Below are 27,176 nucleotides of genomic sequence, written 5' to 3' on the forward strand. Positions count from 1 at the left end.
CTAATTTACTTGATTAATCATTACGTGATGAATTATAATGCGGGTATCAAATTGAACAAACCTATCAATTTTATACGTTGACCTTTACAAAGATATAATAGGATCGAGCATAAAAAGTTGTGGAGATCGACTTGATCATAACAAAATCAACATGCCAAACACTAAATTAACATTAACATTAGTAATAACCATGAAGATTCAAGACATCTATGATGTCTGATTTTATGCTGGACAGGGAGAACTTAAGCACGCAATCTCAAAGCAGTCAGACAAGTCTACCATAACAACCATCCATAGTAGTAAATTTTAAGTACCCGAACACAACAACATTGTCGATCCACAACCAGAGTAGGAATGTTCTGCTAACCACGTAGAGAAATTTTGATGGCATTTCTTGATGAGGCCATCAAAATAACTTGCACGAAATTCACATGCTCCTTTTAAGCATCTGCATGAAAACATACAGTATAATTAGAAGTCTTCTATTTGTTTTCCATCAAGTCTTGGGTTGCCTAGGATGGGAGGTTGTGGAAAGCACATTCCAGAGGGAAACACACTTACCATTTGGGGAATGATAACTCGTCGGAGCAGAGTTAGGAGCCATTGGAATGGCCATTGATAACTGAACACCAGAAGAGCTCTTGTTAGATCTTTGATCAGTGAAATAGGAATCCATATCCCTGCATTTAGGCCACTCATCAAAGAGAGGCTGAAGAGACTGACTTTCCTGCCTCATAGATCCCGATGAACTGAACTCCCTTCCAAATAAATATTGTTGTTCTTGTTGTTTTGATGGTGCATCATCAACAGTTAGGGGCTCAAAATCCTGCAGTGTCCGTAGTTGTGGGTAGTTTTGCAAAAGAGCATCATTTCTTGATTCTGGCACAGGGTTTGCAGGGACTTGGGATGTGAGATGCCAAGTGCTGTCCACAGTAGAGTTCATCCCGAAGCTCCTTGTATTTCCCAAAGCTTCTGGTAAGAAAGTTTTCTCATCTGCTTCAAGCTTCAGTCCATGGAGAGACCTGCAATGCCAGTTTGAAAGAACATGCCCAGTTGGTTTCTTTATAAATAAATTCCATGGCCTTAGAGTATGCTTTGAAAGGATCACAGAAACCTTTTTTTCCTCTGCAACACATGATCAAACTCTCCAAGAAATCCAAGCTAATCTTTAGATATTCAAGTGGAATCAAGATCACGATGTAGTAGTGCATTTAAAAAAAAAAAGGAAAAAAGATCATGATGCTGTCGTCTAGTGGGGAGCAAGTCAGATGTAAGCTACCCACTCCATTCTCTTCAAAACTATTATACAATTCACAGTCATTTTCTTTCTTAATTAACAAACTTACACATTGCATCTAAGCATGGAAATGGGATGTGGGAACAATTCAATCCATCTTCTGAAAGCTAAGAAATCATAAAACGAAGATCCACAAATGATAAATGTGTATAAATGGATAAACTGGTGCAGCAAACTTCAGAGAGAGAGAGAGAGAGAGAGAGAGCAAGAACAAGAAAAAAAAGGAAAATTATTATGGTAACACAAGAATAGATCACTCCAACACTTTCAGATGTGTAGCTTTATATAGCCAAAAGTCCAAATCTCATCAGCATAGCTCCATCTATCATTAAACCATGAATATATCACTTTTATGATTTGAAAATATATGATAGCAAACCAAAATGAGATATCACTGCAGCATAAAGTGTACATGAGCAACTGTCACCAATGATAGCTAAATTTGGTTGCACTAGCAATTGTACAAACTAGAGTGGGGAAAGGAGGGGATTTTAAGGCTCGAACCTCATTTCTTACTTGTTTCATAAAATCCCCGTTAGACAGGCTGAAAATGTGATACTATATTTTGATGTAAAAGGAACAAGAATTCTAGACAAGTCTGAACTATATTTCTTAAAGTTGCAACAGCATCCAAATTATCTGAGTATTAATCTGAAAGAACAGAGGCAATCCAAAGACAAGCCACATTTTGTATGGATACTGGCTAGCATTGCAGCTAATGGGTTTTAGTTGGCTGCCAAAAATGCTTGCTGCCAGCTCCAAATAAAGGATGAGAAACCAACTAAAGTTGATATTTTAAGAAATATTATTGATGACAACAAGACTCCTTACAAGCCACAACAAGCTAGCAACAGCGAAAAGGGATATGGGAAAGATGAACCTATTCAACATATTCCAAGTTTTCAACTTGTTATGTCAGCCTAATTTGTTAAAATGAGATATTAGGTTTCCACTGAAGTCAACGGTTAATTAAAAAAGTTGGAGTGCTTTCTGAGTATGATTTCAAAACAAGTCGTCAATTTCACCACTTAATCCAATACATTTAGCACTTAAACCTTCATGATTTATCAATAGAGTAATATATTGCTTACCTTAATGTGCATGACCATCACTATAGCCCTTCTTTTTACAAAGCTAACAAGTAATATGAAGTTAGTTATCAGTCTCACTGTAATGACCAAGGTGCTTCCACCAATTCATGCAAACATATTGACAGTAGCAAATATAAACTTTAAGCACTGGAACATCATGACTCGAGCACCTTGGCTTGCTGAATGCAACATAAGGGTTGACAATTGCTTTATGTAATGTTTAAATGGCTTGGCTTCAGCATGTTACTCAAAAATACAGGGTGCATAAAATATCACATGTCAATCTATTGATATACCGCATCACCCATAGATGTACCAATATATAAATATAGATTGCTATCAAGCACAAATCCTTCGATACAACCTTTGCTCGACATGCAGTTTGATTAGTACAAATAACAACCACTCACCTGTAGTCTTTACTATTAACACCATAAGGCATAGACTCCATCTGCCAACGTGACATGTTGCTTCCAAAGCCTAATTGCCCAGAATTACCAATGGTGGGTAAAGGGATAGTCGGATACGCTCTGCTGCCACTGCTGCTGCTCCCAGTTACAATTTCTGATGCAACAGTTGACATGGACTGAGAAGTAGTTTGTGATTCCACAGGCTTTCTTGAACGGTTACGGCTTCTATTCATATGCCGCTCACAATACTTGGAGTCTGGATGAGCATCTTTGGAGCACCTCCACTTTTTGCCATCCGTCCTCCGGCACCTTCCTGGCTCTGAGTCAATCTTCTTCCCAAAATAGGAACAATAGCTCACTGCAAAAGAAGAGCAATATAGCATGTAACAAACACAAAATATAACCTGCAACTTTAAGATTATATGATTAACTGGATATTACCAAGACATTTGACAAGACAAGTGCACACGTGCAAGCACAAGCACACACAAGACGACTTGCAAATTAAGATAATTTCACAAGTCAGAAAACTGCAATACCCATTTCCACTAAATTTTCCTCCAAACCATTTACCTGGAGTAAAATTCAGTTACTTGATGGCTATTTGGATGTCTCGTTGCATACTATTTCTCACCTCATTGTCAAAGCATTTAACAGTCCAAATATAAAAACAGATTACTGAACGTAACAAAAGGGGTAGCAAAAAGAAACAAAATGCAGTTTTTAACCAGTCTCAAAATAATTGAATGAATAAGCAGTTCATTGAATTGATTAAGATGATAAAAATTTTGAGAATGAATCCATAGTTACATATGCGTTGATTAAGATTAGAAACTACTATCACAGTGAACAGTAAAAATTATAAAAAATTAGACTGACCTTGCCAACTTTAATTTTAAACAAATACCAATCTGTTCCAATTTTAAAGACACAACCTGCAATTGAAATTAAATTAGAGATACAATTCTGTTAAAAGCCCTCCTTGACATTTGGGTCAGTTAAAGAGTAGCCACCGTCACACAGGGCAATAAAATTTGTCACAAATCAGATTGACATCTCTAACTTATTTTATTGCCTCGTTCATTATAAGCAAACAAGTCCTAAAATCTCCAAACTTTATAAATCTTAAAAACACCATCTTTAATTGAAACTAAAGAAAAACTAACAAAAACAAAGAAGAAATGATAAATCCAAGAAAAATGAAACATAAAAGAACTAAAGCCAAAAGGGTTTTTGTTTTTGTAGCTTACAATTTGATGGGTGCAAGAAACCAGGGGAAAGTAGCTGGAAACTCTTGCGAATAGGAAGGAGAAGATAAGGAGGGACAGACAATCCAGCTTTTAAATACTTAAAGATAAGAGCTTGATGCTCTAGCTCATGCCACTGAGCCACCGTGAAACCTGGTTGTGCCCTTGGCCCCACCGCCGCCACTGTGACTGATGAGTTGCTCATTTCTTTCAGTTTTGCTCTCCAACTTCACTTGGGTATGAGTCCTGACTTCTTCTGCTACTATTTTAAGCAACCCTGTTCAACAAATATTGAAAAAAGGAAGGAAATTTCAGGGTTAGTTTGTGAGATATTATATCCTTGCATGTGTGTTACCAGGAATCAGAAAGGAGGATTTATTTTATTTTATTTTTTGCTTTTACCTTGGAATGGGAGATGAGAGACGAGGGTTTGGACATAGTTGGGGGAAAGTTAAATGTAAAAGAGAGAGGACTAATAAACTTTTTGTGTTCGGTGGAGAAATGGCTTTTTATTTTTGGAATTTTGAATTTTGGACATTGATGCTTCGATTTTTGGGAAGACAACAAAAGTGGAGTACATGTGTTTTTGGTACTTGATCATAAGTATTTTTATTTAAAAAATATATTAAAATAAAAATTTTAAATTTAGCTAAAATAATTTAAAAATACTATAAAAATTAATTTAAAATAAAACAAATCTTAAAATTTTTTTAAAAGCCGATTTCATCAAACATTTTTTAAATTATTTTTTACTTTAAAATAATATTTTCATATTTTTTTAATTTTAATATATAATATCAAAATAATGAAAAAATATTAATTTAAATTTTAAAATAAATTTTAAATTTTAGAAAAGTACAATTCAAAAGCATTCTTCAACAATATCCAATGGTTTTGAGTTTCATTCATTAATGTAATATTAAAATTGGTATGATTTTTTTCCCCACTTGTTAGAAGGATTCACTAAGCTCCGTTTGTTTGCAGGAAAGTGGTTTTTTTTGGAAAGTGAATTCGGAGGAAAGTGAATTCCTGGAAAGTATTTTCCGATGTTTAGCAGTGTTATGGAAAATAAACTGTAAAACACTTTCCAGTGTTTGGTTGTGTTATGAAAAATGAACTGGAAAATAATTTACTAATGAATTAATTTTTTTTTCAAGTTTATCTAATATATATAAAATATTTAATCACTTACAATAAAAAAAATGAAATCTAAAAGTATTTATAATGATGAATTTTTTTTATTATATCCTATATTCATACATAGCTTATTAAAAATAATAAGGAACAAATTTTACAAATTAAAAAGTTGAATGAGAATGAAATTAAAAAAATATATATAATTTCATAAATTATCTCAAATAAAATAAATAATAATCAAAATAATAGAGATCAAATCTAAAAATTTTTAAAGAAAATGAAAGATGAAGAAATTAAAATAATAATAATCAACATTTTATAAATTATTTCAAATAAAATAAGTAACAATCAAAAGAATGAGGATCAAATTTGATAGATAAAATTTTTTAATAAAAATATGATAAGGAAAAAGCAAATAGCAATTATAAAAATAAGGACCAAAGTTAATATAAAAATAAAATTTTAAGAGATGAAATTGAAAAATAAATATTCAAAATAAAATATATATACCAATCAAAAGTTTGAGAATTAAATTTAATATAATCAGCAAATAATGACATTTTTAAATTTTTCACAACTTCCAGAAAATGTTTTCCCCCCAAATTTTTCAGGAAAACACTTTCCTGAAACACAAGCCAAATTTTCCTTTTACTAAAAAGTGTTTTCTATTGACCAACTTTTCTATTGGCAAACAAACACAAGAAAGTTTGGAAAGTGATTTCCCGGAAACCACTTTCCGGAAAACAAACACAGCTAAAGGGAAAACACTTTCTTGAAAACTAAGTCAAATTTTTCTTTGATTGAAATTGACTGGAAAATATTTTCCGTTGACCGGAAAGTGTTTTCCGTTGACCAACTTTCCTAATGACAAACAAACACAGGAAAGTTTGGAAAATGGTTTCCCAGAAACTACTTTCCGGGAAACAAACATGGCCTTAGGTTTTTAGTAATGCTGGGATTACAAGCTACGCGCTCACTAGATTTTTAGTCCACTTGTACAATCGAGAGATGCATACGAAAAGCCTTTTTTTGGAAGGTGAAAATGTTGTGTACTTTACATACATACAAAAGTGTTTGAATGGGAGATAGCTTATATTTTTTTGAATAAAAAACATGTTTTTGTAATTTTTAGAAGTGTGGTTTATGCTTAAAAGGTATTGTATTTTGACAAAAAACCACAACACCTCTGAGCCAAACACACTCTAGATAATAGGCTCTGACTTGATTAATTCATCATTTTATATTTAATTTGTTAAAATTTAAAATTTAAATTTTTTTTCATTTTATTTTTATGAAACTATCATATTTTCATTTAATTTTTATTTTATTATCAAATATTAAGATCTTTCCATAATATTATCAAATATTTATTTTTTAAGTTGATCATTATATATTATTTTAGTTTGGTTCATTTATTGTTGTTGCCAATTTTCTTAATCATGTTATTAAGTTAATTGTGTTTATTGAACAAACTTGAGTCAATTAGCCAAAGTTTTTTTTTTTTAACTTCTTTAAAAATATTAGTGTTGCCTTAGCATTTATTTTTCACGTTGATAAAAATTTAACCTAGTCCAAAGTAATACATAGGCCATTGATATAATGAGAATTTACTTTTTCAATGTATCAACAAGACTTAGTTTTTTTTTTTTTTACAAGAACCACACTTTCTTAAATATCATGACAATATCCAAGTTAAAAAATGCCATTATAAATATGCAACATCTCTTGTATTTTTCTAGATGATAAATGATATATTAAAAGTTATGTTTAGTCCAATTGCTTCTTTCCTTCCTTTACAATTCTTTTAGTTTTTGTAATTTTAATTTTTGTATAAAGTACATTTTGTTAAAAATTTCAATCCTTGAGTTATAGGAAGAAGAAATAAAATCATTGAACAATGGTGAAAGAGAGAGAAAACCATTAGTTAGCCATATTTTAACAACAAAATAGATTAATATTGGTTTCAAAAGGTTCATTTCAATGAGGGATTCTATTGAGATGTTTTTAAACCTTTATCTTCCTAGAGAATGTAAATCGGGGTTGGGAAAGATTTTTTTTTCAAATTGATTTTATGTTTAAAAACATAAAAAAACACCTCATATGATTTTGCATGTGCCTCTATTGTAAGGAAAACATGGAACAACAAGTGACGTGTTGGCTAATGTATTTTGTATTTTCAAAAAAAAAAAAGGCTGATGATATGTTATATGCTTATTAAGAAAATAAAAAATAAAAATAGTCCCTAATATGTGAACCCTTCCCTAGGCCTGTTAGGCCACCTAAACAAGTGCACATAACTTTTTTTTCTTTAATTTTTTTTATTGATTTTTTTTATTATTATTATTTTCAATTTTATTATTTAATATTTGGTTGATTTTGAATGGAGTTTTATAATTTATTTTGATTTTTTTTTGTAGGTTTATCACGATCTTAAACAAATTATCTCATATTTGGTTGGTGCTCAATTTTGCTTGTATATATTTTTGTTATCATATTATTAAATAAAAAAAATTTAGACAAAAAAAAAAAGTTATTAAAACCTAGAGGAGTTCATGGCACGGATTACATGTTTGATGAATTAACTTGGATTGATTAAGAATTGAGCTTTATATATATATATATATATATATATATATATATATTTTACTTTCTATGAGATTGTTGCAATCTCAAACAAACAACCTAATATCAAGTCAATACTAAATTTTATGGGTGTCTATTTTTTCTATAATATACTAAAATAAAAAAAATATTTTTTAAAAAACAAAAGTTATTAATTCCAGTGGAGTCTATAACCCAAGTCACATGTTTGATGAGTTAGCTTGGGTTTATTGAGAACTGGGCTTTATAATATGTTTCAGTTTGCTTCTATGAGATTATCGTGGTCTCAAACAAATATGCTTAAGTTGATGATTGATTTTACAAACATGTGTTTTTGTTATCATATAATTAAATAAAAAATAGTTTAAAGAACTAATGGAGTCCATGATTCAAGTCGTGAGTTTGACATGTTAAGCTGCAAAACTTGAGTTGATCCAATATTTTTTATTGTCTTGGTATTTTCTTTGAAAAGGTGTCATCTTGAATTTTTTTAAGTTCAACAATGTTTTTACTTATCATCAAGGTTATCTTTGGACATGCTCAATCAAATGTGTTACGTCATGATAACTCTTATATAGTTTAATTTGAAACCCAAACTATACAAAGAGTTGGGATGAGAGATTTCAATGCTGACTCATTAGGCTAAGTTTTTAAAATTATTGATATTTTTATAAATTCTTATGTATGTTGTTATGCTCATAAATTTATTTTATTTTATGTTTTATCGAGGAAATTCATCATTTGGTATTGTGATTTAAAATTAAGATTTATTTACCTTTATGTTTTATTTTTTAGGATATGATTTGCAATAAAGTTTTTCTTTTAAAAATACCATTGGATTGTATACCCTCACGAACATAGTCATAAAACTTAGATCGGCATGACAGATTGACTCGGGACTTGGCCTTTCTGAGGCTTGAATTGGTCAAGGTTGAAGAGAAAAAAAAAAATTAGATGTTACCTTGAATCAGGTGTCATATCCATTCTCATTAACTGACAAAGCCCTTCACTCATCCCAGCCCACCTAGATCATTATAGAAGAAGTTGATAGTTTTCGGACATTCTCCATCAAATGTATGTATGTTAAAATTTCATCTTGATCTATTATCATTCTAAATTATAGTTAACATGAAAAAATAATTAAAGGATATCTTGACAGATAAATGTTTTGTCTATTTTCTTCTTTCTTTCTTTCTTTTTGATGAACAATATATTTTTTATGCTTGCTTAAAAGCTCATGATTATAAAGGTCAAATGCAGGGTAATACTTCAATGTATCTGGTCTTGGCAAAACACCAAGCCCATATAACATGGTCCGACTTACTTTTAGACCCAACATCATTGAGTTTAGCTACATGCTAAGCCCAAGTAAATATGGGCCTGACAAGATATCAAACCCAACATCCTTGAATTTAGCTATATGTTAAGCCCAAGTACATGTAGGCGTGGCAAGATGCCAGACCTAACACCGTTGGGTTCAGTTACACGCTGAGCTCAAGTGCATGTGAATCTAATAAGGTACCAGACCCAAACATCTTCAGGTTCAACTACGTGTTGAGCTCGAGTACATGTGGATTTAGAAAAATGTTAAATCTAAATATCATTAGATTCAATTATGTGTTGAACCCAAATGTATGTAGATTTAACAAGATGCCAGGCTCAACTGCCTTGGGTTCAGCTACACGCTGAGCCCAAATAGATGTGGTTCTTGTAAAATATTAGATCCATAACCCTTGGGTTTGGAATCATTTCAAACTAATGTGTGTTTGCTTTGGAGGTATGGTTGACTTTTTTTCAAAGGTACAACCCATTAAAGCACAAACTACACCTCACAAAAACAAAAAAGACTTGTTTTTTATATGGGTCTTATATATATATAAAACCGTTATACCTCTAAGCCAAACACCCTCTTATAAATACATATCAATTTTATAATTTTTTTTAGGCTCCATGTTAGATCATGTGGATTTGTTTGTTTATTCTTATATCTTTTAACGTAAAATATTAAAAGTCAATAATGATTGTCTCCCTATATTCATAGGTGTATAAAAATCTCCAAAGAAACTAATCATATTTCCATCAATATTAATTTTATGTAAGAGATATTTATCTCCCATTGATATTGTATAAAAGATATTTATATCTCATTAATGCTATTAGGAGAAAATAAGATTCAACCCTTCTATTCAAGCAATATGACAAAGTTTAGAGGTTATATATACTTTTTAAACTCTTCATGTAAATGGTTCACACTTTTTTTTCATTTTCTATTCATACTCTTATTTTATAGAGTATTTATCATGCATAATTAATAATAAACAACCTTGTTCTCAAGAATTAAAACTCCATTCTCATATTTATTGTAATTTTTTAATTAAAAGCAACTGACTTTATTATCAAATGGTCCATAAATCTCACAAAAAAAAATTGTTTTATAGGTGTTGGGTCTTTTATCACCAATCATCAACTCCTTGAACTCTAGAGAATAAAACATTAATGTAAATATGTGATTACCCTCTATCCAAATACTCAAAAACTCCTTTTTCTTGAGCGTATTGGATTTTAGAATATCATTATTTTTTTTTTGTTTTTCATTTCTGATTATGAGATTAAGTATTATGGTTTCTATAGATGATTTTCGGGTATTAGAATTATAGGTAAATCATCTAAAATATATATATATATATATATATATATATATATATATATATATATAAAGTTCAAACTCATTCATCATAGTATGAAAAAAACAAAATAAAGCATAAACTCTCTCTAAGATATATTTTATTTAACTCGATTTTATTCATATAATTTAAGAAAAATCCTGATAGAGTTGATGATGGCAACGAGAATGATTTCCCCACTCATCATCAACCCACGCCACCATTTCCAAACCCAAATGAGAGGCAGTGATAACAACAATAATCATCATTAACAATGAAACACACAAGAGAATGGATAAAAAGCATATTAAAATCTTGTAAAAACTTTAATAGAACTTTCCATTTCCATACACATAAATGAAAGGCACTATACATCTACAGAAAGGAGGTAAGGTACAAGTTCTTTTTCCTTCGTATTTCCTCTCTATGCCATCATCTCTCACCTCCCAATTACTCCATCGCACCATAATAATTAATAATTGAGAAGAAACCCCAACCCAAAGAACTATAAAACAAAAGAGAAGCGTATTTTACTTCTTCGTTGATTGCCCAAACACCCCTGAAGAAAGAAAAGCAATCTCTCTCTCTAGCCATGAGCAGTCTCTTTGGTTTGGGCAGGTATGTGAAAACCTTTTACCTTGGTAGGTTCATTTTAACTAGTTCCTCTTATTTTTCTTGATCGCTTTTAATTAATTAGATCTGTCCTGTTCTTCTCTTCCTGTATTGACCTAACTTTAGTTATCGAGACACCATTTTTTTGGGCTCTTAGCACTTGTTTTCTCTTCAAGCATCAACCTTGATAGCTTACAAGTTAGTTTCATGTGTAGCTATCAATACAAGAATGTATTTTTTTGGTCACTTGCTGCATGGAGTGTGCATTGAAATGTGAAAAAAGGATGGATCTTTTTTAATTGACAGATTTTAGCTGTTAATTGATTGATATACATGCCAATTATGTGAAAGAAAGTGTTTCTTTGCGTGGATTTAAAGCTGTTGTTTATCCCATAGGAATTTCGTTGTTACGTTTTCTACTGGTTAATCTGTCTAATAAGCTGCCTGAAAACAGAAATCAAAGGACATTCCGCCCAAAGAAGAGTGCACCATCAGGGAGTAAGGTTGCCTTTCTTCATTTGATTTATAATTCTGCTTATATTCAATATGGTCTTTGAATGTGATGAATGTATGACCTCATACCAGGGTATGTTGAATCTCTATAGCCTTTAGATGTCTTTGACGACCGGATGTTGAGGGAACATTTGGCTCCTAGGATATTTTCACCGTTCAGTCTCTTGAGATGCATAGTCTTTTTCAACTTCTACTTTCTGATCATCTGACAGCGGGGAAAAATTGTTGTTTAGAATTTGATACTTCCACATCAGAATATGATGAATATCTTGTTAAACGTTTATGACGTGGGGACACTTATTAGATTTTATTTGTTTTGGCAATCCCACGGTGTCTTTACTGGATCTAGGCCTTTTTAAACAAATATGAAAATTCAAGAATAATTGAGTAGTAAAGATGCACAGAGATTATATTATATGCAAAATATGATTTAGAAAGAACAATGAGTCCAAGTTATGCTATCTGCATATACAGTTGAAGACAAAGAGTTGAAACTTGAAAGGTATGAGACCTCTAAATCAGTTGAGAGGAGTTCACAAGAGCTAAAGAAGGAAAGGGAGAGCAACAACGAAGGAACACTATCTTACACTTAAATAAATGAACTATATCATGACTAGAATAGACATAGCATATAATACAGGCACATGAATTTTTGAAGAGTTTATTCTGGTCAATGAACGTTTCCTTTCTGTCATCAATGAGAAATCTAGAACTTTAAGAAAATTAACAATTTCAAAGAGATTTGAGACATAAGAGCATACTCTAATTCTAAAATGTGCAAAATAGTAAGTGTAGGAGATAGTTTTCGTTTTACCAAATAATTATGATTTTAGAGTAAAACGAGGAATTTTAAAACTTAAGCAATTGTTACTCGGTACTAAAATAATTGATATGAATGAATAGGATTACAATGAATTAGTGATTTAGGTTGTTCCCAGGGCTGGGAAACTTTAAAAAGGAAATAAATTGAGAATGTAAAGTGATTCATAGACATGCATATAGGGAAATTTATTTGCGTATGTCTCAACACGTGATTTTCATTAATAACAAAGACAGCAGTAGAAGTTTTATAGAAGGTATTTTGGGACATGACGATGCATTTTCTGTATATGATTAGCAAAACCAATCTTTAGACTGGAAAGTTAATGTCTACACCAAACTTTCCTTAGAAAGCTAACATAATAGCAAGAGCATCCCAGACATCGAAACACATTTGTTTAATATCATCTATATCCAGTTGCTCAAAAAAAATGGCTAGACCACATACCAATTTAAGCATTGAAATGATTAATATACAGCGCAGTTAGGTCTGGCCTGAGCCTCTATCCCTTGTTTATAATATTAGGCCTTGAATAAACAGACTCCTCAGTGGCAATATTCTTGTTGAATCTCTAACTTGTCATGATGCAGGGTGCGCAACTTAGAAAGCACATTGATGCGACCTTGGGCAGTGGAAACCTGAGGGAAGCAGTGAGACTTCCTCCTGGAGAGGATTTGAATGAATGGCTTGCTGTCAACAGTAATTGCTCTCTCTCTCTCTCTCTCTCTCTCTGCCTGTTTGTGATCTTAGAATAACAAGTTCTGGCACCTTCTTTTTAGCATCATCAATCAGTTATTATAGTGTGGATAATGAAATTGCGTGGTACTTGAAGCACTGCAATATTGAGTTGAACTGTTGTATTATTCTTTCTTTAGAGAGCTAATTTAGTGCAAGCTTCTATGTAAATTCAAATCTGAAAAGTTTTTGGCTTTCTGATTTCAGCTGTGGATTTCTTCAACCAAGTGAATCTTCTCTTTGGTACCCTCACAGAGTTCTGTACTCCTGAGAACTGTTCTACTATGAGTGCAGGGCCCAAGTATGGATTTTTTGTACTTCCCTAATTATAGTGTTGCTTATATGTGTATTGATGATGTTCCAAAATATCTTCTTGGATGGGTATTTGGGAAGAATTCCCTGTCATTTCTGGTGGCTGGAATTCCTTTTCTGTCAGGCAGCAAATACATTTAAAACTAACAACCTAGGAAGTTACCATAAAAGGTTCATGTTTCACACGACCAGAATTATATGACACCCAAACCCCCTCTATTTTAGCACTTTAGGAAATATGGTATTTTCAACATTTTGAAAAACCAGGCAAGTGATTTTCCATTCACAGTCACTGTGCAGTTAATTAAAAAATAGTGTGATAGTTAATTTTGAATATTTCCAAACAAGGATGTTTATTCAAAATATCTAAAATAATTAGATATTTAAATTTCTTGAATTAATTGTCCTGATGTTTTCTATCACCAGTGCTCCCACATCACCTAGTCTTCCACATGGATTCTGCTTATGTATTTTCAAGCTATTTATCTTCAATGGATTAAGTTGTAAGTTTTGAGATCACCAGTGCATATTAAATTTTACAACTAGGGCTCCCATAAATCAAATGAATGTCAAATAGCACATTAAACCATTGATTTTTCTTTATTGAAATAAAAAGGCGAGAGTTCTCTTTGACCTTTTTCCAGATTGCTTACAAAGGATAATTGACCAAGCTGATTATTATGGATTTGGCTTCTATCCATATTAAGCTAATTCTAAGTGTATTCAAACAGCTTTAGCCTTACGTGTTTGTATTTCAAATGTGATTTGATGCGTATGAAATTTTACAGGTATGAGTATAGATGGGCCGATGGGGTGCAGATCAAGAAACCTATTGAGGTTTCTGCTCCAAAATATGTTGAATATTTAATGGACTGGATTGAAGCTCAGCTTGACGATGAATCCATATTTCCTCAAAGACTTGGTAATTAATCATTAGACTTGTACTTTTTTCCAAACTATTGCAACATGAAGGTAACGTAGTTGACTTGTTTGGCCCTAGGACACATTCAGGTCAGTGACAAATTGTTAGGCTGTGGTTGTGTTGGGGATTGGGTTCAAATCATCGCTAATAATAAATATAAGAATGGTTGGAGTTTTTCATGCCTGATATTGTAAGCAAGGGTAATGATTTTGGGGATGCTGGTTTAATTACCATTACAGATATGTCATCATCGCCATTGCCTCTGTAATTGAAAGTCCACAACTACTATATTAATAATTTTATGGTGTTATTGGGCCATGGATGATCATAAACTGTTGAAGTCTGTATGTTTAATTAATTCCCTGCTGTCATAAAAAGGAGCACTTCTCCTAATTTCAATTTTGCAGGTGCACCATTTCCTCCCAACTTCAAGGAGGTTGTTAAGACGATCTTCAAACGACTATTCCGTGTATATGCCCATATTTATCACTCTCATTTTCAGAAAATTGTGAGCCTCAAAGAGGAAGCCCATCTGAACACGTGCTTCAAGCATTTCATCCTATTTACCCATGTAAGTTCCTTGCTGCATATTTCAAATAATTTCATATTGCTCTGTTAATCAAGAGGGCTTTTTTTTTTTTCAAGCTCAATTAACTTGATGTGATTTTTTTTTTTCATGCAGCACATATTCTAAACCTCTTTATTAAAAAGAATCTTATTCTTTATTTCCTTTCCTGAAAAAATGTTATTTACTGTTTGCTTAGTACTTTTTTTCCCCTCATGCTCTTCCTTAGTGATGCAGCAAAAATTTGAGACGTCTGCCCTACTAGGTTCTATGGAGGATCAGAGCATGGAAATTGGGGGTTGTAAGGGTTAAGATTTTAAAGTAAAAAAAAAGGGATTTACGGTTTGGAATTTGATTTGAGGATGAAAGTCTAAGGCTACTAGCTTCATACTAGTAGGTTTTCTAGGAATCACACATAGAGGAAGAAAAATTTAAGCATCACACATAGGGTTCTCAGGAGTCGCATCTAAGCACAGCCTTAAAAGCATAAATGCTGGAGAATCTATTCAAACACCCGATTCTCTAAAATAAAGCATCATAAATGGAGGTAATTTATGTACTAAACATATTCCTAAAGCTTTAGGTAGTTAGATCCTAAACAACAAGGATACAGACTCTTTTATAAAAAATAAAAACATTACTTTTCCTGCACTAAACCTACTTGATTGAGGACAAATAAAACACCGAAACATGAAATAAAAACCTAGACCTAGACAATTTCCAACATATCTGGAAATCTTAGAAATATCCCTATCTCTGACAATCACTGCAAAATACAATAATTCTACTTGTTTTGTCTGCATCACTGTGTCTGTCAAGTTGCCGTTCTATTTGTTCTTGAAAAAAGTTGCAATCCAGTTTCATCCAGAACTTTGTTGTCGGGCAGTGGTTCTTATATTACACATTATACTGTTTTTGTGCAGGAATTTGGGCTAATAGACAAGAAGGAGCTTGCTCCCCTTCAAGAGCTTATAGAATCCATCATCGTGCCGTACTAAAAGGGGCCTGTTAGATTTTATCACAAGGATGCATGGTAAAACCAAATAAGTACTGCTAATCAGAAATTGATGTAACAGAGTCTCCTTGCTGCTTTGAATAATCAAGTATTGTGCATTGCATGTGCCTCATGCTTATATATTTCAAGTGTTTCCATAGTAACTCTTCTTGGCTGTATCATGAAAAACTGTTCCCTCTTTTTTGTTACAATATGAAGACTGTTTAAAGAACCTTTGTCGGAAGGGGACTGGTAAAAATTGTATAGGCCCCATCTTGTGATGAGGTGGATTTCCAGCCGGAAAGGCATTACTGGTTGGAGCTTTTATTGCCGGCAATCGGCACCTTTTAAATTCAGGAGAGCTGCAAACAGCAGTTACTAAATTTCTGATATGTTTCAAGGTTACTTTATGCCATGGGATGATTTTGTTGGCTTTAAAAGTCGACCTGCAGAGCTGTCATAAATTTCTGTTTTGGATCTTTCTTTTGATATCATAAAAGTTTTTAATTTTTAATTTGAGAACTGGACATAATTCAAAATAATAGTTGTTAATTATTATTGAATATTAAGGTGCGAATTTAATGTAATGTTTCGATTTTTTATTCAATTGAGTAACAATAAAAATAGATATCTGTAAAAAAAACAATTTAAATTTTTAGGAATAAATGTATTTTTCAGTTAAAATTCTCTTCTTATTCATATTTTTTTAAGAAAAAGCAAAACATTAGCAAAGTGGTTTATTAAATAAGAAATAAAGCAATTAAAATATAAATTAGAAAAAAAATGTAATGAAAAATAAATACGTTTAATGAAAACTGGTTTTTCTTTGTTTTATTCCAGTGTTTTTTATTTATAAAAATATTTCTTTTCAAATTAAAAATTATCATAATCTTAAAAGACAAGTTATACATAAAATATCAAAAAAAATATAAAATCTAGAAAAAAACAAATAAAAAACTTACAATAATAAAATATATATTTTATTTGTATTAAATGATTTTGAATTCTTTTTTTTTAAAAAAAAAACATATTTGATTCATATATAATTATTAAGAAAGTAATTGTTAATATTATTATAAAAAGCTAACTTATTATTTTAAAATTATGACACAATTAAATAATTATTTAAATAAATTTATTAAAATTCAATCTTGTTATAAAATGTACAAAAAATAAAATTAGGGTCATTTGTTTTTTTAGCTAGGCATGCCGATCAAAGAGATTGGCCTGCGCTTCCGATCCAATATTATAAAGCCCTGGCTTGTCTAGGCTTGGAAAGCTAAATATATGAATATAGTTTTTTTATATATAAAAAAGAAATAGATAACTTATTATCCGTCCTTATATTTTTTTTAAATAGCACGGATAATACTATCCATCATCAATATTTTTCAATCACTGAAGGTGGTTTTAATAATTGAAAAATCAAGGTCCAAGAGTTTGGACCTAAAACCTAAATTTTAACTATTTTTTCCCCCCACAAACATGGGCAAATCATCGTTTGGACATCTAAAAACTCCATTCCTAATACTAAACACGTTTTAATTAGATAAAAAACTCAAAATCAAATAAAATTTTAAAATTTATTTGAGTCCTGATTACCTTGTCATGTATGGTTGAAATTAGAAACCACCTTTTTTGAATTTCATTTTAAAAACAAATTCAAAAACATCAAAATCATAGTTATTAGTGATTGAAATGTGGTCATTTGATAGTTCTATCTCCTTTTTTTTTCTCTAATAACTTTCTTTTTCTTCTTCATATATTCAGGAAGTGATAAAAAAAATAAACTTAAGGATCAAACTATAAAAAGCCTAAATAAAAAAGACCAAATATGAAAAAAATAAAACTGGATGCACCAGAATAAATGCCAACATGTTAAAAGGTTTTATTTTTTCTGAAATATCAATTTTGATCTTTCACTTAGTTTTAAGAACAACTTGAAGTTCAATTTTGTAAAATTGATCTTTAATCCAACATTGGAGTATTTAACAACATATCAAGCATGTGATACCATGCAAATCAAAACATATAATAACACAATAGAACTATGTCAACGTAGCTTAGAAGGATGTAATTGAAAATAAATTAAATTTAATAATTAAAATGAAAGAAGCTCAGGACTTTAGGGACCTGAAAATTGTCTCTGAATATTAATGTGAAAAGTAAAAGGAGAGAGAAGCCATAGTAGATGAACAATAAGAAAACCAAATCTATTTAATTTATTTTATAACTGTAATATAATTATTGATATTTCTCACGCTTTTAGATATTTTTCTGAAATTTATTTTCTATTTAATTATATAATAAATATATGCGCAAGCGCACAAACATATATTTTTTATTGGCAAGACAACAAATAAAATAATGGGGGAAATATATATTTGTTTTCAAATTATATTTTCTTATTCTTGATTTTTTTTTGATAATATGTTTTTTTTTATTAGCAACATGTTTTTTTTGAAAAAAAGTAGATGAAGAGTCGAAAGTTTTTTGGATTCAAGTTTTTTTTTTTGTGTTTTTGACCAATTATTTTTTATCAAAGTTTAGAAATGAGTTCCTTGAGTTCTCAGTCTCTGGAGTGTTTATTGGTTACATTGAGGAATAGTTGAAAATATTTTTTTTTGGTGCTAAAAGTTTAACTTTTCAGGTTAAAAGATAAAAAAACAACTTACGAAAATCATAAGAAACATAACTTTAATTTCTAGAATATCTTATCTCCAATTTTGCGTTCCTTAATAGTATGATCTGGCTTTAAAAAAAAAAAAAAAAAAAAAAACCTTTAGTTTCTAGAAAATTGCCATTTCGATAGCAATACTAACCCATGCATCATGCTGAACCCTTCTCTTGGATGAAACCTGTCTTTCCAGTTAATTTTCAACCCCCTCCACTCTCTCCTGCAAAGGGGAAGGGAGGTGACAAATACATTGCACTTATTTGCACAAGGTTATTCTTGAATTTTCAAAATCAAATGATGCACGAACTGAAGAAGGTGCAGGGAAGGCAAAACTGTAAAAAAAAAAAAAAAATAAAAAAAATCAAGTTGATGGGTCGTTGTTGTGCCTCCTTGGAACCACCATGCTCCCCGTTTCAATCTATTTGTTTTTTGCCTTTCTAACCACTGATTTTGATGCACCAAATGCTTAGTCACGTACAGAGCTTGCAGACTAGAGCTCGCGATGCTTCCTTCTAATCGAAGACCAAGGCTTCAAAAGGTGCCATGTACTTTTTTGAGACCCTCCAACCATACTAACCTCCGGTAGCACTCATGCTAGAAACCTGTAAAGCCACAAAATTGATCCCTTTAATCAATGAAAGATGCAGACATTTTGTTATCTGATTAAACACCGGAACCCTTTATCCATAGAGAATCTGTTTCCAAAGCCTGTCCAGGCTGCATTGTGTAGCATTTTGACATTGCATTAAAGAAGACTTTTTTTTTCAAAAAAAGAAAAACAGCTTAGTTTCCATTGATGGGATTCTGAATGACAGATATGTAGCCTCAAGGGTACAAGCAGATTAGAAACATAAAATGTTCCTTCAAATTATAAGAGCGGAAATAGGATGCTTTCATTTCACAGGAGATCCATATTACTCGTGAAGCAGATAACACAATGACTAGCAGTACAACTATAGCAGATAAATAAAAGGAAGTGGAAATGGGGTGAGATTGAAGCCCATATTTTTACCTCAGTCTAATCCATCTTGAAGCACACGCTAGCTATTAAGATCAGAATGCCCATATCTTGAAGCTGCGAAACCATATGCTGCCGCAACTGCAACTAGGACACCAAAGACCATGGAAAAGAGCTGAAAGGTTGCAAGCAGCTCGCCTCGTATCTGACTTTCCGACGATCGACACATAATCTGATTGCCCTTAAGCTGACATCCATCCGGCATCATGGGACCATAGAGACAGAAGGCAGTCTGGTAAAACCAGAGGCCTTGCAAAGTCATTGCAATGCCACTAGATAAATCAACCGGAAAGTTGGTTGGGAGAAGAGCCCCCGTGACAATGGATAAAACACAGAGGCCAATCAGGAGGACAAGGAGGAGATGGTAGTGCCCTTCAAGACCTTTATGGGTTGTTGAGTGAAAGTAAAACAATAGATATTCTGCAGAAAATGCTGCTGCAGCTACCAAACAGAGGACTCCTTCTGGCAAGGGTAGAAATCTGAATAAACAGTTAAATCAGCAAGAAAGCTCCTTCAGAGAAGTCAACTGAACATCTTTTTTTTTCCTCTTTGAGAACTATAACAGAAATTAAATTTCTGGTGTGTATGTCAGTGTGCAACTGTGCATTCAGAACTAATCTCTATTATGTATGGTTGTAAGTGGTCTTCCATTTACCTAAATTAACCGTGTAGAAAATGTTAAGCACATGTTTTTGCCATTATTGCATTATCCGTAACTGCAACCTACCAAGGAAATGTATTTCTGTGTTCATGATCCTATGAACAAAACCGTGAAAGTTATAACAAACATCATGAGAAATTCATGAAGTTTAAAGTTCTTGTGAGCTTATGATTGCTATATAATTCAAAAGCATCTTTATTATCCACTTTAACTCTTCACGGGTATGTAATCGAACTATTTCTAACCACACATTTAGCTTTCACAAAGTAGTTGCTTCGTGCAAATAAGCTCTTATCTAGACCTCGTTTTGCCTCCAGCAGTATGTACCGTTTTAAAGTTCAGACTGTCCAAACTTCGGGACACGTCAACATGAATGATCACGATGGCTGCAGAGTATAGACCAGACTCACAAGAACACTATGGTCTAGGGCATGCAGAGCGAGGATGACGAAGTTAAATGTTAATTATGTTACAGGCACAGCAATCATATTATTTGGCCTTATGCAACACCATTTTCTTATGCATAGAAAATAAAAATTGAAGTCCTATGCTATTCTGCCTCGGATTCAATTGAATGAAACCAACCAATCCCAGATATGAAAATTTTAAATCTCTTTTACCTCGATTAAACAGATAGCTATTGATATCAAATATTAATATTTTTTTAATAAAGTAAAAAACAATCTACAAACACTGAAATTATAAATGACCAACCTTGTTTTCTCTGATAGCAAACCGACAGCCCCAAAAATAAAGAACATGAGAAGCATTCCGCCGTGCTCAAAATCATTCATATGATGAGGATTCAAGACTCCATTGACAAAAAACTTGAGGTGTGTAGAGTACAAAAGCTCAATACACATATCAATAAAGGCACCGCCCGCCACCAGATACAGCTCTAAGTACTTCAGCTTCCCATCAAAACCAGGCACAGGGTTCCAAACCCTGACTCTAAATGACTTTGGATTCGATAAATATCTAACCAAAGAGCTCCATATATGCCATACACCAACCAATAAAAACAACGTTCCTGGTAAAGCATGACCCTTGAAAGAACCCATCCTTTTTGTGTACTAATGCTACTCCCACTCCACTCTCCTTATTCAACTACTACACTGAAATCCTTTGCAACTGGTTTGTCTTCTTGATTCAACAAATGGGTTCTGATTCAAAATGAGGGAAAAGAAAGAAGAGTTTTAGACTTTTGAGTATTTTTGGAATAAAGCAGGCTTTTTCCCAGTTTATTTCTATGACAGTATTTTCATCGTAGAAGACTTTTTCAAAGTAAAGGAAGCTTCTTCACGGTAGATAAATAAAAATGGGGTTCCGTGTCTGCTCTGTTTTGTTGACGAGAAAATCAAGCAAAATATTTTTCTTTTTTTGACAAAACAAACAAAGAGAAAACAGAAACGGCAGCTCATTGCAGATCTGTCGATGCGAGTCTTAAGAAAAATTGTTGCAAAGCCTGTCAATAACTCATGAAAGAAATTTTCTCAGGAAACAATCAGACTTTAGGTAAAATCAATCCCGCTTTAAAAGTCAAAATTAAAACAGAAGGCAAAATCGTCTTTCTTTCTTCTGGCAAAAAGTCCATATGAAAATCTAGCATTTCCCCTGAACATGAAAATAGAAAAATGAAAGAGAGAGAGAGAGTAAAAAGAATATGTACTGAAAATAGAAAAACTATAAAAGTACAGTAGTATATTGGATAATATAATTTTTACGTACTTACATGATGATGGTGTGATTGATTTCAAGAACAAAAGCTAGGTTCTGTTGTTGAGAAGAGCATAATTAGGATCCAAAAAAAGTGAGTGCTTGCTTGAGCTCCCTTCTCCAAGCAGATACTATTGTTATTTAGAGCGAGAGAGAGAGGTGGTGGTGGTGGCCCTGGTGGCTGAGGGCGATCTGAAAAGGAAATTGGGAAAGCCAGCAAAAAGAGATGAAAATAATGATGGAATCATTTGAAATGGATCGTCAACTTGTTATCACTATCTACCGATGCCCGCGTATCAAACTTGTCCCTCCATGATGCTGCTTTTGACTGGATGCTAGTCTGTATGTACACGTGACCCCAGCACAGCACTGTATAGCGTGGTGGTCAAATCCGACCAAGCCCGGCCGATTCAACTCGGACCCGAGTATTTAAAATCTTAACCGGGTTTTAAATAAAAAAAAATCTAGGCTTCTAATAGAACAAATTAAACTTGGTTGATTTGCCCGGTTAATTCAAAACTCAAGTGACTAGTATAATCTTGGCAAGACCGGGTTTATATATATATATATTAAAACCTTAAATATATATTTTTTAGGTTAAATGGAAACCTGATCCTTGATTGGGTCAACTCCTGAGAGGGATTAAGAAGCATGATGAATAGTATATGACTGACTGGCCTGTTCATCTTTTTTTTTGTTTTAAATTGTTCCCTCAATTACTCATTCATTGCTGACTTGGTCTCTAAATAAGAACTGCTCACTTCACGCATTATAACCATTCTCGAATCTCAGAGCTTTAAGTTCCAGAGTTTTAGATTATGAAAGCGTTTAAAATATTTTTTATTTTATAAATATATTAAAATAAAATTATTTTATTTTTAAAAAATTATTTTTAACAACAATATATAAAAAATAAAAATTATTTTAAAAAAAATAATGCCCGACAGTTCACTTGCCTCGACAGCTCATTCCCATTCCCCACCTTTCATACTTATGTGGTAAAGCTAAAAGTCAACCTTCACACGTTTTAAATTTCTATCAACTGAGGTCTAGGCCGCGTCGCGTGGCATAGCGCTAGTGCACTTAAAGTTAAAAATTATACATGCACTAAAAATTTTCTATTTTCACAGTAGAAAAGACAAAATTGTAATTTTATTCAATTTTGTTATTGTTACGGTACTGTAGCAGTGTTAAATTTTTAATTTTTTTATATATTTTTTTCTTTATATTTATTATTTTTTATTATTTTACTCTTGATTTATTTTCTTATCTTTATTTTTTTCATATTTTTTTTGTTTTTCTTTGTTTTTCCTTTACATATTTTTTTGGAAAAAACAATTTTATTATTATTTATACTTTGATTATTTATCACTTTACACTTATCTATTTATACTATTTTTTTTTTCTTATCTTTGTTTTTGTATGATTTGTGTTTTATTTTTTTATTTACACTTTTTGAAAAAAAATTATTATACAAAGATTAAGAAAATGGTATTTCACTATAGTAATGATAACATTGTTCCTATTTTTTATTACGTTAAAAATTAACTTGAGATGTTATATGTTTTTATTAACGAATATAATCTTCACTACATTTATTATATGTATGCATTGATTTTTTAATTTATGATTATATTTTTTACTCGATGTCAAAAAAACATGTTAATAATACCTATACATTAATTATTTTGTATTAAAAAAAAATATTCTGACTTGCAGCTAGACGAGTCGAGTAAATGTGTTAATATTTTTTATATATATTTATTGGCACATATAGTTCTTAATTTATTTAATTTAAAATTAAGAGTTATTTTATAAATATATAAAAAGATGTTTTTTTTTAAAAAAAATTACATTTACAATAAAACAATAAAAACGGGTAAAATAACTAGTATTTAAATCAGTGGGTGCTATAGGAAAAATAACTGTAGGCATACCTTTTCCATATTAATTAAAATTTATTACCGGTAGTTACTGAGATGGACCTCACATGACTGCAGAAAGTCTGTTAATGTGCCCAACATATCAAGAAATTTTCCATAAATGCGAATTTAAACAACTTGAAATAGTGAAATCTTAAAACGGATTTGTGACTAACAATTTTTTTTTAGTTTAAATTATGAAAATAATATTTAAAAGAATTTATTTTTAAAATGTGTGTATGCTAAAATTGTTAAAAAATTTAATTAAAACTGATTTAATTAATGCTTTTATCATGAAACAAAAAATAAAAAGTCTTACAAAATGGTTTTGTTCTCCCACGCCTGCAAATGCATGAGAAAAAAACATTGCCACACGGACTATCATGAACTAAAATGTCAAAATTAACAAAAACTAAAATAAGATGGTGTTTTCGAATTATGTTTTTCACTACATATACTATAAATATGGGTTGAGCTCCTGATAAGGCAAAAGCACGAGACAACGAAGAATCACATAAAATATAATTTTGGTTGGAACATGTTTAGTTTTTTTTCTGGATTATGATAATAGTAATGGTTTAAAATGTTTTTCATTTAGAAATATATTAAAATATATTTTTTATATTAAAAAAAAAAATTTAAATATCAACACATTAAAACAATTTAAAAAATATATAAAAAAAATTCATTCTGTACCAAAAACAAAATTAAAAAATATGGTTTGTACTATATTCCCAAGCCACATCTCCAATTTTTACTAATTTATTGCTCAAATAATAATCTAATGGATTCTAACCCGCTATGAAACTTGAAACTCCTTGATCTCTACTAGGTACTAAAAATCAAAATTTATAAATAAATAAAAAACAAAATAATAGAAAATTCAAAATTAAACAAGAAATTCAAAAACAATCAAGAAAAACAACAAAATTATTTCAACAACATCTTCGGAGCTTAATTTGAAAGTCTTTTAAAATTGGGGTTGGTAAAGTAGGACCATGTTTTCATTTTTATTGGTCTAAAAAATCTCTTAAAAAAATATGAGCTTGAACGAAAAGTTTATAATTTTTTATTGTTAAGTTATATCTTTTATGTTTCTTTGATACGATAAGATCTTCTCTTGAATTTAACACTATATCATTAATCCATGAAATCATCTACTAGGCTGTCAGTGTATTTTTTTATGGCAAACCTTTTATTATGTAAGAAAAAATAAAAGATTTGGGAAAATCCATGGTTTACTTCTTCTTCCCTCCCTTCTTGTAATTCTCCAGCTTCTCACCTTATCGTTACCTTCTGCCAAAAAAGATGTAGTGGAAATTAAATGTGAATGTTGGCTTTACATTCATTCTATCTCTTGCCCTTGCTCTGTACTTTAATTAAGCCTCTGTTGATGAGTTTTTTAGAAATTTTGAAGCCATCTTGCATTTAAAACATCAATCATTTTTATTATTTTAAAAAATATATATAAATATCTAATAATTTAAAATATTAGATTAAAATAATTCTTTAACATGATATCAGAAACTTGATAATCAAGCAATTGTGAGTTCGAATCTCATCATTTCTATTTATGTAATAAAAATCAATTATAAGATAGTGTGAAATTTGTGCAAGTTTCAAGTTTAAAAATTTTTTACTTGAAAGGATGTGTTAAAGAATAATATAAATCATATATTGAGATCTCATTTAACAATTTAAAATTTTTGGATTGAATTAGTTTTTTGATATTTATTATTTGTTTTCTTTTACTGCTTCTCTCACTTGGATATCGCATGTTATGGAATGGAACTGCACAATGGTTGGCCAAAATAAATAGAATGAGAATCCATGTTTTGTCCTTCTCTTTAATTTGTATACCTATATGGAATTTATTTTTGTAGTAGCTCTTAACTTTAAAAACACCTTCTATTTTTATTTCTTCTAAATCTACTTGTTTGCATGCACACTATTGTTTTTTCCTTTTTGATCTGGAAATTAAAAAAAAAAATAGAAAAACAAGACTAGACGGTTGATCCACCTTCTAGTTTTAACTAATAGCTTGCGATTTACTATAGAAAGTGTCACCGTGGAATAAGTGTTATGCAATTTTCCACAATTTCTTTTTTGTTTGAAATTAAGATCGGGTGGCACACAGTCAGATTTGTATTTTACTATGTTGTTTTTCTTGTTATTTTTCTGGTTCCTGAAGTAATTATTTCATAAGTGCCGAGCTGTCTATATTCCTTCAATCTTAATTCTCCTCGATGCTACCAGATCTCCTAGATTTGTTCATCTATTTTATGCTTAATCAAACCTCTCCTTACTGTCCAGTTTCATAAAACTAATATTTTCTAAATTCTGATATATCTGAATCTCTATAATCTTGCAAATCACTCCATCTAATGGTTTTTTGGATTCTATTTGAGAATGTCATGTCCCTCCACCAAACAAAGACAACATTCATGGGTTTGCTAGAAGCATGCATGCATGCATGAAGAGCTAATGAATATGGTGTGTGTATATAATGGCTAGGAAACGCGCTCCATTACACATTTGTATTTTTTACGGAAAAAGTGATGTCTAAAGCGTCGTCGCTTATGTGTTTCGAAAAAATAAAAATAAAATAAAATAACATGGAATATAGTACTAACCGGGTTGAATAAATTGGTCTTATTTTAATAAAAGAATAAAATAAAAGGTCAAAGATGAAAACAATAACTATGCCGTCAAACCAATTTTTAATGAATAATGAGAGACAAAATTATTACCAAAAAGAAAAGATGTTATTTTTTCCGTTGAACAGTTCAAATTAATTTGGGTAGCCAATGTTTTTTAAAGGGGTTTAACTTTTGTTGATATATACCTATAATATATCTGTATCCCTTATTTTTTTTTTATTTATAATAAAGAATACTTTTAAATTAATTCATATGTCTACCATACTACAGGAGAGCATGCGACTAGGCAAGAAACACAGTTGTCCCGTGGGGAAGGCGTGCCTAACGCGTAATGGGCCCTGCTTTCTAGGCTTTTACAATTCCTTTCCTACTGGGCAAGCCCATTTGTAATGGACCCAGGTCCGTCTTCACCCTGCTATTTTATTAAGGATTTTTGTCCTTTCTCCTAAGACGACAATTTTGCGCTTCTCGTGTAACGCGTCAACAATCATTTCTCGTCGCCCTGGTTCATGGCATGCACCCATAAAAAAACAGCCAAAAAGTCATTGAGTAAAAGTCAAATTTCAAAAATCAAACCAAAGCACGGGACTGTCTTCGAGGTCC

At 31.4% G+C, this 27,176-nt stretch overlaps 3 protein-coding genes across 7 annotated transcripts; 1 reads left to right on the top strand and 2 right to left on the bottom strand.

Moving 5' to 3' along the window:
• Positions 1-138: 138 nt before the first annotated feature.
• LOC118038667 (growth-regulating factor 4) lies at positions 139-4,605 on the bottom strand. Of its 2 annotated transcripts, XM_035045093.2 has the most exons (5): positions 4,448-4,605; positions 4,049-4,322; positions 2,799-3,156; positions 562-1,022; positions 139-448 (listed from the first exon to the last, which is right to left on the bottom strand). In XM_035045093.2, the coding sequence occupies exons 2-5, from the start codon at positions 4,248-4,250 to the stop codon at positions 441-443; spliced, it is 1,029 nt and encodes a 342-aa protein (XP_034900984.1). In that variant the 5' UTR covers positions 4,251-4,322; positions 4,448-4,605; the 3' UTR covers positions 139-440. The 2 variants fall into 2 exon arrangements, with proteins under 2 accessions (XP_034900984.1, XP_034900985.1); XM_035045094.2 differs by lacking the exon at positions 4,448-4,605 and having other exon boundaries at positions 4,049-4,441.
• Positions 4,606-10,783: 6,178 nt separating this feature from the next.
• LOC118038660 (MOB kinase activator-like 1B) lies at positions 10,784-16,311 on the top strand. The gene is made up of 7 exons (XM_035045087.2): positions 10,784-11,064; positions 11,513-11,561; positions 12,982-13,090; positions 13,334-13,427; positions 14,227-14,360; positions 14,768-14,931; positions 15,849-16,311. The coding sequence occupies exons 1-7, from the start codon at positions 11,039-11,041 to the stop codon at positions 15,921-15,923; spliced, it is 651 nt and encodes a 216-aa protein (XP_034900978.1). The 5' UTR covers positions 10,784-11,038; the 3' UTR covers positions 15,924-16,311.
• Positions 16,312-18,722: 2,411 nt separating this feature from the next.
• LOC118038651 (uncharacterized) lies at positions 18,723-22,305 on the bottom strand. 4 transcript variants are annotated; one of them, XM_035045072.2, is made up of 4 exons: positions 22,008-22,305; positions 20,990-21,438; positions 19,609-20,093; positions 18,723-19,198 (listed from the first exon to the last, which is right to left on the bottom strand). In XM_035045072.2, exons 2-3 carry the CDS (start codon positions 21,334-21,336, stop codon positions 19,637-19,639), a joined length of 804 nt encoding a protein of 267 aa, XP_034900963.1. In that variant the 5' UTR covers positions 21,337-21,438; positions 22,008-22,305; the 3' UTR covers positions 18,723-19,198; positions 19,609-19,636. The 4 variants fall into 4 exon arrangements, with proteins under 4 accessions (XP_034900963.1, XP_034900964.1, XP_034900965.1 ...); XM_035045073.2 differs by having other exon boundaries at positions 20,990-21,889; XM_035045074.2 differs by having other exon boundaries at positions 22,004-22,305.
• Between the last annotated feature and the right edge of the window lie 4,871 nt (positions 22,306-27,176).

The sequence above is a fragment of the Populus alba genome, chromosome 1, assembly GCF_005239225.2.
Source record: "Populus alba chromosome 1, ASM523922v2, whole genome shotgun sequence".
NCBI classification, from domain to species: Eukaryota; Viridiplantae; Streptophyta; class Magnoliopsida; order Malpighiales; family Salicaceae; genus Populus; species Populus alba.

Excerpts from the sequence above, each read along its gene's own strand:
- LOC118038667 (XM_035045093.2), bottom strand. The coding sequence starts at position 4,250 with ATGAGCAACTCATCAGTCACAGTGGCGGCGGTGGGGCCAAGGGCACAA. Across the intron at positions 3,157-4,048 it reads TTTCTTGCACCCATCAAATT|TGAGCTATTGTTCCTATTTT; the intron begins GTAAGCTACAAA and ends CTTCTTTTGCAG. Across the intron at positions 1,023-2,798 it reads GTTAATAGTAAAGACTACAG|GTCTCTCCATGGACTGAAGC; the intron begins GTGAGTGGTTGT and ends CTGGCATTGCAG.
- LOC118038651 (XM_035045072.2), bottom strand. The coding sequence starts at position 21,336 with ATGGGTTCTTTCAAGGGTCATGCTTTACCAGGAACGTTGTTTTTATTG. Across the intron at positions 20,094-20,989 it reads TTGCTATCAGAGAAAACAAG|ATTTCTACCCTTGCCAGAAG; the intron begins GTTGGTCATTTA and ends CTGTTTATTCAG.
- LOC118038660 (XM_035045087.2), top strand. The coding sequence starts at position 11,039 with ATGAGCAGTCTCTTTGGTTTGGGCAG. Across the intron at positions 11,065-11,512 it reads AGTCTCTTTGGTTTGGGCAG|AAATCAAAGGACATTCCGCC; the intron begins GTATGTGAAAAC and ends GCCTGAAAACAG. Across the intron at positions 14,932-15,848 it reads ATTTCATCCTATTTACCCAT|GAATTTGGGCTAATAGACAA; the intron begins GTAAGTTCCTTG and ends GTTTTTGTGCAG.